Genomic DNA, 9664 nt, shown 5'->3' on the forward strand with positions numbered 1-9664 from the left:
ATGGTAATACAGTTTGTCGTGCTGCTGACCCCGGAGGTCACCGTCTCTGCCGGTTAATCCTGCGCCCCTTTAAACACTCTGTCCGAATCTTTTCCCTCTCATTCACGCCATTCTCTCAAAAACCCATGAGCACAGCAGAGCACTCGGTACTTACAACAACCCAAAAATAAAGAGCGGTTAAGAGAGTGATTACACGCAGGAATCAGACGAAGCCCACACAGAGTAAAACTCAAATTAGACTGGAGCACACTGGACCTGCTCAGACAGAAAAAGCAGCGGAGCTTTATAATAGACCTGCAATTTACAAAGCCTGCTGTGATTATATCTGCTTTAAAATAAACGGATAATAAAATAAATATATATTTAAAAAATAATCTTAACTTCCTTGACTTAAAAATAATAATACTGCATTTGTGACGATTTACCAAAAAACACATAGGATTAAAAAAACAACATAAGATTGATTTCTTTACATAGAAATTAGCAAAAACCCAGTAGCAAATACCAACTCCATGTTAAGGTTAAACGTGTCTAAATATTATCAATTCTATCTTTCTTTGCTGTTACTATCACTGTTAACATTAACCAAATATCAATGATATTATCTCAGGGTTTAGGTTTAGGCCTATAGACATTTTAACCTAATAAATCCTGTACATGAATCTGGCACATTTACTGCGGTCATTTTTCTGATGCTCGTCTGACCTTGAGAAGCTGAGGGATTTCACTGTTGAAGTCGTCTCTGCTTAAAAATCTTCTCATGCATTTCGGTAAAGCATTTACAGAGTTTAGAGGTGCTGAAATGAGAGGAACAATCTGATATAGTCCTCGGGAGCTGCTGTCAGACACAATCCCACTTCTTAAAAAGCTCCTCTGAAATGAAGAGGCTGATGTAGAGATGTTGGAGCCGCTTCATTAATAGTTTCTGTGAGAGCGAAACACGTTCACAGGTTCCACTTAAAATATGAGTTTAAATAGTTCTGCAGTGATTTTTGTAAATGTAACATCTTTGTCTGCTTGTCTCCTAAAAATAAATACATAAAACACAAAGCAGCCAAAAGAATAGAATCTATTATATAGAATATGTGTTTTTAATGTTGTTTTAATTGTGCATGTTATGATATTTTATAGATAACAGTTCAGTGAGGGGGAAAAACCTTTTTGTCTTTTTAAAACGAATTATTTTACAGTAGTGCACAGATTTCTTAGTGTATGATTTAGTTTAATGTCCCGTGCCTCTCAAAGCGCTCCTTCCTATGAAAACCCAGAACATCGTTAAAATTGGTCAGAAAAATGTTGTTCAAGGTGCTGTGAGAAACGTTGGTGGACGGTTTGCTAAATAATGTGTGCGTTTACTACAGAACTGAAATAGAGGGAGCAGCATGCAGTATGCAGTCTTATTAACAGATGTGTCAGTACATTATTTCCCAAGATGAAGATGTTAAAGGAGATTAATAACACAGTGTCGTGGACAAAATAACAGAACTAACACCTTTTAGAAGCAGAGTAACATTCTTCCAAATTTTATTTAGACAATGAATCAGCGCAAAGTCAGGATGTGAACTGGCAGGAATGCATTTCATAAATTATATACAGCAGCAGTTACGTGCCAGTCTCTTGAAATATTAAAACTTATTCACAATTTACAAGAAATCTTACAGCATAATTCAGGTACATAGATTCACGTATACAAACGTTTTGGTAAATGTACTATGCAGGAAACTCTTTATAAACTCTCAGAAACATCTCTCCAAGTTGTGTTAGATGTGATCTTGTGAACTTAAAAATGGATTTGCACAAAGAATTTTAATATTTGAAATGAAATACTGAGGGAACATCGCGGGAGTTTTTTTTATTATTATTTTCTTGTTTTTTGGCATGGCCAGGAAGAATGTCAATTGGAATTGATGGAGAGCATAATAAAGATGAATAATGATGATTAAAAAACAAAAAATAAGGTGGAATCAAAAGTGACTAATATGAGCAGTTCTTGTTTTTTTTTCTCTGAACGGCAATCGAAACAATATTTTACCTTCAGTTACAAGACCGTCGTAAAACGTTTTTATACAAAAAAGTAATTAAATGGCCATCTAAAAAGAGGTAAATATTTGGTGGTATGTGTGTGTGTGTGTGTGTGTGTACGCGCTTTTTTCTGCTTTTTTTTTTTACCCCCAGCATGTCGGACCGTTTCAGATGTGCGTCAGCGGCACAGTCCCGTTTACTCCGGCCGCTGTGCTCTGGTAGTGCTGCGGTAAAGCATGCAGTCTGCTCTGAACGGACGGGTCCCCGGACTCCCCGCTCGGTAAGTACATGCTAATCATCTCCCGCAAGTCTCCGGGGCACGGGCCTCTGGAGTGGCTGCTCACTGGAGGGCTCCCGTTGGGCTCGGATTTGACGAGGGAGCTCAGCGTGCCGATGGCAGCGGAGGACGCCACGCTGGAGCTCTGGTGCTGCGAGTAGGAAATCCCTCCGTAGCCCGGCGGGGACGCGCTCATGTAGCTCTGGGAGTTTGAGATGGGGCTGTACTGGAGCGCGCTCATGTCGTAGCGGTGCATGGGCTGCGGGTTGTGCGGGTGGTGGTGGTGGCCGTGGTGGTGGTGGTGCGCGCCGCTGCCCGGGTGCTGCCCGTACGCCAGCTGCGCCTCCTGCATCATTGCAGCGGCCGCGGCGGCGGCGGCCACCTGGCCCGAGTACGCACCGTTCGCCCAGCCGTTCATGTGCGCGTAGCCCGCGCCGCCCGAGCCGCCGTGACCGCCGGGGCTCTCGAGCCGCTGGCCCACGCCGGCCGGACTCATGCCCACCCCGAGCCCCACGCCCGCGCCCGCGCCCGCCCCGCCCAGCAGCCCGCCGGCCAGGGAGTACTTGTCCTTCTTCAGCAGCGTCTTGGTTTTCCGCCTCGGTCGGTATTTGTAATCCGGGTGCTCCTTCATGTGCATGGCCCGCAGGCGCTTCGCCTCGTCGATGAAGGGCCGCTTCTCAGCTTCGGACATCACCTTCCACTCGGCGCCCAGGCGCTTGCTGATCTCCGAGTTGTGCATCTTGGGGTTCTCCTGCGCCATCTTCCGCCGCTGCCCGCGGGACCACACCATGAACGCGTTCATGGGCCGCTTCACGCGCTCTTGGTTCGCCTTACCCCCCGCGCTGGGTCCCGTCTGACCCGGGTTCGTGTTGGTCTGGGGTCCGGGGGAGTGCAAGTCCGTCTCCATCATCATGCTATACATTCACGTGGCTTAGAGGCTGCTCACCCAACACAGAAAGAGCATGAACTTTCGTTCGGCGCTAGTCCGCTCGAGCAGGTGCAACACAAGCGCAGAGAGCTCCGGAGCACGCAAGCAAAAAAGTGGAGTGAATGCAGTTAAATCCAAACAGTGGTAGTGAGTTTTGAAGTTCTTTTTTTTTGCTGTTTTCCTCCCGTAGCTTAGTTGTTGCCACTGCGGTTTCACGTCCACGTTAATTGAAAGCGCATTTGAGCTCCTTTCCCTGGTGGAGTTGAGGAGCTCGTTAAAGCGGCGGCCATATGATGCGCTTTGACAGCGATTAAAATGAGCGAGCGGCCAATGGCGCTCCAGAAAGAGGCTCGATTTGCATGGAGCTCGGCGCGCTGACGTAGCGAGCGAGGAAAGAGCTGGTAGGAGGGGTGGGGGCAACAGGGGTCAACACCGCCCCTCTAACGGAAAGTAAATAGCGGGATAGCCTGCTAGTTTAGGGCTACTCCATGAGTTTTAGTAAACGAATACCAGGACAGAAAAGAAACCCTCATCTTTCTCTAATTGAAAATAAAGGAAAAAGGAAAACACCTTATCGGTATTTATAACTCTTGGTCACCCCGTGTCCAGTTTCAGGCATGTAAAAAAATAAAATGATAAAATAATGCTTTGATATTTAAAATCACCCCATGCTCTATCTAATAATGCATAATAACCCAATATAACACAGGAGCTCACAGATTTGGCTCGCTACAAAACTCGAGGGGACCACACTCTTTAAACTCTTCACTTTATTACTGTATTTCCCATTTATTGCTATTTCTTCATCTAAACAGGCCCCTTACCTGCATCTTACGCGAATCACGTCCAGTATTTAATCGGGAGGTACACTGCAACTGACCCCATTAAGGCTACATTTAAGATATGTTCAAAATATACATTACATTTACATATACGGAGCGTGAAGAGGCCGTGCAGTCCTATAGGAATCTGCTGAAAGGAGTGGTACTGCCGTCTACTGGCAGTTCAGACACACTTACGAAGGCACACGACATTTAAACAACATCTGAGACGAGACGGTTTATTTTTAATGCAAATAGGCATTTCATGTTTCCCCTGTATTACACAGATCACATATCACAGACCGAAGATCACATTAAGATGAAGTTCGTGTTACTATTCACTGGCAGTAGAGGATCTCACACTGTGCACAACGCAGCACATGTGTAATTGGGATTTCACAGCTGACCTGCCCTGAAAACCCCAATCAGTCACTAATTGAATGCAAAACAAAAATATTGCTGCCCTGCTGAGCAGCCGCTGGCGCTGAGCTGTGGAACTGTGAGTAGCTGTATAGAGGTGGGTAGAGGTGTATGGAGCAGTGTGGAGCTGTATAGAAATGTTTACAACATGCATTAGAGCTGTGTAGAGCTGTAGGAAGTTGTGTGGAGCTGTACAGAGCTGTGTAGAGCTCTACAAAGGTGTGTAGAGCTGTATGGAGCTGTATAGAGCTGTGTAGAGCTCTACAAAGGTGTGTAGAGCTGTATGGAGCTGTGTGAAGCTGTGCAGAGGTGTACAGAGGCATGTAGAGCTGTGTGGAGCTGAATAGAGGTTTGTAGAGCTGTGTGGAGCTGCACAGAGGTGTGTAGAGCTCTGTAGACATGTGTGTAGATGTATGGAGCTGTAAAGAGGTGTGTAGAACTGTGCGGAGATGTAAAGAGGTGTGTGGATCTGTGTGGAGCTGTATAGAGGTGCGTAGAGCTGTGTGGAGCTGTATAGAGGTGTGCAGTGCTGTGTGGAGCTGCATAGAGATGGGCAGAGCTGTGTGGAGCTGTATAGAGGTGTGTAGAGCTGTGTGGAGGTGTGTAGAGCTGTGTAAAGCTGTATGGAGGTGTGTAGAGCTGAGTGGAGGTGTGCAGAGGTGTATGTAGAGCTGTGTGGGGCTATATAGAGGCATGTAGAGCTGTATGGACCTGTATGGAGCTGTATAGAGGTGTGTAGAGCTGCATGAATCTGTGTGGAGCTGTACAGAGCTGTGTAGAGCTGTGTGGAGCTGTATAGAGGTGTGTAGAGCTATGTGGAGCTGTATAGAGGTGTGTAGAGCTGTGTGGAGCTGTATATAGGTGTGTAGAGCTCTGTGGAGCTGTATAGATGTGTGTAGAGCTCTGTGGAACTGTATAGAGGTGTGTAGATCTGTGTGGAGTTCAGTGGGATTTAATTGTGTAAAGGTGAATGAAGCTGTATAAAGGTGTGTGAAGCTGTGTGGAGCTGTACAGCTTTTCATTAGGCTAATAGCGATGTGCATGAGAAATAAAAGCATTGTACGAGGATCCACATTAAATTGTGTAATTGAGCTTAAACATATGACAGTGGAAAATATCACATCTGCCAACAGCTCTGAGCGAGGTGAGATGATTCAGATTATAGGCGTGAAAAAGAAATGATAAGTAGAAAAATACCTACATAAATCGTCTTTTATCGGCCTTTTTTAATTATATGCAAATATGAAATGATACCTGTACACAAATATGAAATGAAACCTGTAGAAATTAATATGGGGTTACATTCGCATTTAATTATTTTAGATTTTCAAATTACAGATATTTCTCAATACAATACACACATACAAATATACAATACAGTTCAGATTTTAAAAAAGTCATTTAAATAATATATATATTTATGTTAAATGAACTTGGTGTCATCTAAAAAATTTTTAAATCCTAATAATTCGTCTAAATTAAAAAAAACAGGCTTCAAAAATGTAGAACATACATTTATATGCGTAATAATAACAATAACAATAACAACAACAACAACAACAATAATAATAATAATAATAATAAGCGCATTTACTGCTGCTCCTGTCATTATTGCTGTATGTTTTTGGAGAAGCGCAGTGCGGGGATTAGACTGTCCAGTTTCCTCTGGATTAAAGTCCACTGAAACACACCGTGACCCTCGTGGGACACATTTACTTTGTCCTGTTGTTTTTTGTCCCGCGCCGCGCGCTTTAGGGAGAGCTCGTGCTGGGGGACAAGGCGCTGTCGGTGCACGTGCGAGGCCAAAGGTCACGGCAGTTCCCCTAAACAAACAGCACTGACCCGCAGCGCTGCTCGAGGGCTCTTAGTCGCTGGATTAAGACGGATGCGCGCTCTTCCTCCAAACATAAAAGATTACACATGTAGGTCAGCGTGGCGCTGTGAACAAACTCCGGCCTCCGATGTTATTTTAAAATCGATTATTAAGACAAGATAAGATCAACAGAAGCTTCTGGATAAAGTTATTCGTAGACTGAAAAAAGAATATAGTTGTGAAATAAACTGGAGGCGAACAGTCGAGCCTCTCTCTCTCTCTCTCTCTCTCTCTCTCTCTCTCTCTCTCTCAGTTGTAAAGCTCTCCTAAAAGTGGAGAGTCTCTTGAACTTGTGAGGAGGCAGTTTAACATGGCCATCTGACAGGTGTTAGCGGCCGAGCAGCTCCCCAAACCATAATTACGCTCCAGAGAGGGTGAAAAGAAGAGTGAAAATAGGTTTGGCTGGAAGAGGGGGCTCGGCTACACTGTTTAGATATTACTGAGGGTCTATAGCTCCAACACAGGGCAAGTTACAAAATCTAAAACAAACCACAGCTACATCGTCTAAGTTTCAGTCTCTATCAGTCTGTGTTTGTGATGAGTCTTTCTGATTAAGAGCTTAAAAACATCACACACCAGGAAAAAAACAGTACACACTAAGAATATTACTTACAGGTGTAAAGTACTCCATACTCCAAATTTAGTCAGACTTTTAATTAAATGGACAACAACCTGCAAATCTACATAGAATTTTAAAATAAAATAATTTAAGATGACAGCAAAACCGCGCAGGCTAAATGATATCAGTTTTTTTGTTCTTGATGTGACATTTAAAATGAGCTTAAAACCTAGTAAAGCCGTGTCTGTAAGCTAAAACTAACTGATGAGCCGTGTTTTATTACCCGCAGAAACGATTCTATGATCTGCCCCTATTAGAGAGAGGGGCGCAGAGTGGGTCTCCGATCCGGGCCGGTACTGAGAGTTACTGAGCTTCTCCTCCAGTTCGATTTGAGTCACCCCTAAACAGTCCTCTCCACGCTGAAAGATCGCTCCTCTCTCTGTGTTTGATGATGTAAAACATGCTTTGCTCGGTCCGACTTTTGTCCGGATTTTTGTGTCCACTCGAGCCAATCACGGACACAAGAGATTTACAAATTCACACGACAGACGCGGATTTCTCTGTCAAATTCCTCTAAAGCCATTTGCGCGTCCCACTCGGACTGTAAGGTCGTGAAATGTACCGCAGACGCTCGTCGTGACAGCTCCAGCGCGCTCAAGCCGACGACCCTTTTTGACAAGACCACCCGTTTAGCACATCGCCGCATTCGAACCACAGAATCGTCAGCGAACCCCTCATTTCCCCTCGACTCAAAGTTAAAGCAGAATTTTCCCCCTGGAAATAGTCTAAACCAGAGCATTTGAGGTGAAGCAAACTTACGCGAGTTCCATCGTCCCACCTCGGCGGTGATGGAAAACTGTCCTCCCCTCGTTTCTATCGCTCTGTCCTAACCAGCCACGGCGAGCCGCCAGACCGCCATCCTTCCTAAAATCTACACTCTTAGTGTGCCGAGGCCGAGCGCGGCCGGCTCCCAGTCCCACCACTTCACCACACACTGAGGAGAGAGACAAGAAAATGAAATTTATTACAGACTCCAGAAGACAATTTTCAAGTTATTGTTTCTCCCGGAGAAAGGCTCCCTTCTTACATAATGAAGCGCCTTTTGTGTGGCGCGGAACAATAGAAAACAAGTATTCTAATAAATAGCCACTTTTTTTTGGTTCCCTCTCGAGGATGAATGGAATTGAGCGGTTGGATTTGAAAGCAGCTGCGGCGTATTGGCGATGTTTTTTCCCCACCCGTATTCCGACAAACCTCGCCTCCTGCGCGGGCATTGGATACCGGCGCCTCGTGTCCTGCATTTGGATTGGCTAGTAGTTCACACTCACTAGCACTCCGACTACCGGTGAGTGCGAACTTTTAGCCAATTCCATCACAGGAGGCAGGCTTTGTCGGAATACGGGTGGGGAAAAAATGAAGCCGCGCGTTGACGAGAAGGTGGGCGGAGCCTTGGCACCAAGCGCCTCTCCTTATTGGAAACGGACTTGGAGAGCAGTAGCGCCCAATAGCTGTGTACAGCCTTCACCTCCAACGCCTCAAAAGTCTCCACTACCACTCACGACTGCTGCGTGGCTCCCACAGACACAAATTCAATTGAATTAATCCGAGTAAAAAGAAAAACACTTTTCTTAAACAGACATCCTTTCATTTAGCGAGGTCTCAGACATAGCACAAGAGGACAGGCTCATTTTGTCCATAAAAAAGGAAAAGCCTCAGTGTGTGTGGTTCTGAAAAAGCTCCATAATAACCTTCTCTCTAAATGACAGAATGCTCCAATCTCTCACTTATTTTATCCTGCTACAAAGGGTAGATACTGAGTCTCATGCCAACAGACAGACTACATTCAAGCCTCTAATTCAGACCAGATATGATGGGATGCCCACCCTAGATTTCAGGAAAGCTTCAGAACTTTTCAGGAAACAATGGACATTCCTACTAAAAGACACGTCCTTTGGCACCATGATATGTCTACTCATGAAAACATACAATAGGAAACAGTGTGATAGCACTGCATGTTAGCAGAGAGAGAAAATCGATTTTGTTTATGCAGTGGATTATTCTTTTTTGAATAGCCCCTGCCGCATGTGATTGGGTGGCAAATCCTCTGGTTGCCCTGTGTTCTGTAAACCTTCCAGCAGCACAGCTTGTCACCATATGTCTTTGACAGTCTGTCAGAGTGTGTAAAACCGTTATACTGCAGTTTAGACAGACTCACTGGGAGACACATCATCTCCAACTGATGGTAGGTGTTTACATTTCGTGCCAAAACACCACAGCTTCTCTTTTTACAGTCATTCTGTCTATATTCATCCACACTGTGATGAGTATGGATGGTTTATATTGCTAATTTCCGGGTTACAACACCTTACGGGAGTTATTACTGTAAATGACTCCTAGTTTCCTCATATCACAAGACGCCACTTATTAACTACATTGGTTGGCGGTAGTTGTAAATAATTTTTTTTGGATGCCTAAAACTTTTGCACAGTACTGTAGGTCTCTCAAGAATAAGCTCTTGGAGAATAATAATAATAATAATAATAATAATAATAACCTGCTTTGCTGTTCAGTTATATACTATTTAAAAAGAGTAAAACCAGCAAAACTTGATGACTGGAGAATTCCACACTTTAACTAATGCGTGTTGGCACATTTGCCGTCATCTAGGTTCATTATATATTATTCAAACACATGACTGACTACATAACTCCAAGTATGCTGTCTTGCTATACTGAGTTATACTGAAAGAGTTAAATGGCATCAG

At 44.3% G+C, this 9664-nt stretch overlaps 1 protein-coding gene across 1 annotated transcript; it reads right to left on the reverse strand.

The window, feature by feature from the left end:
- Positions 1–1503: 1503 nt before the first annotated feature.
- sox1a (SRY-box transcription factor 1a) lies at positions 1504–3421 on the reverse strand. Its single transcript, XM_036556336.1, has one exon. It carries the CDS (start codon positions 3219–3221, stop codon positions 2190–2192), a length of 1032 nt encoding a protein of 343 aa, XP_036412229.1. The 5' UTR covers positions 3222–3421; the 3' UTR covers positions 1504–2189.
- Positions 3422–9664: the final 6243 nt, after the last annotated feature.

The sequence above is a fragment of the Colossoma macropomum genome, unplaced genomic scaffold (genome assembly GCF_904425465.1).
Source record: "Colossoma macropomum unplaced genomic scaffold, Colossoma_macropomum, whole genome shotgun sequence".
NCBI lineage: Eukaryota > Metazoa > Chordata > Actinopteri > Characiformes > Serrasalmidae > Colossoma > Colossoma macropomum.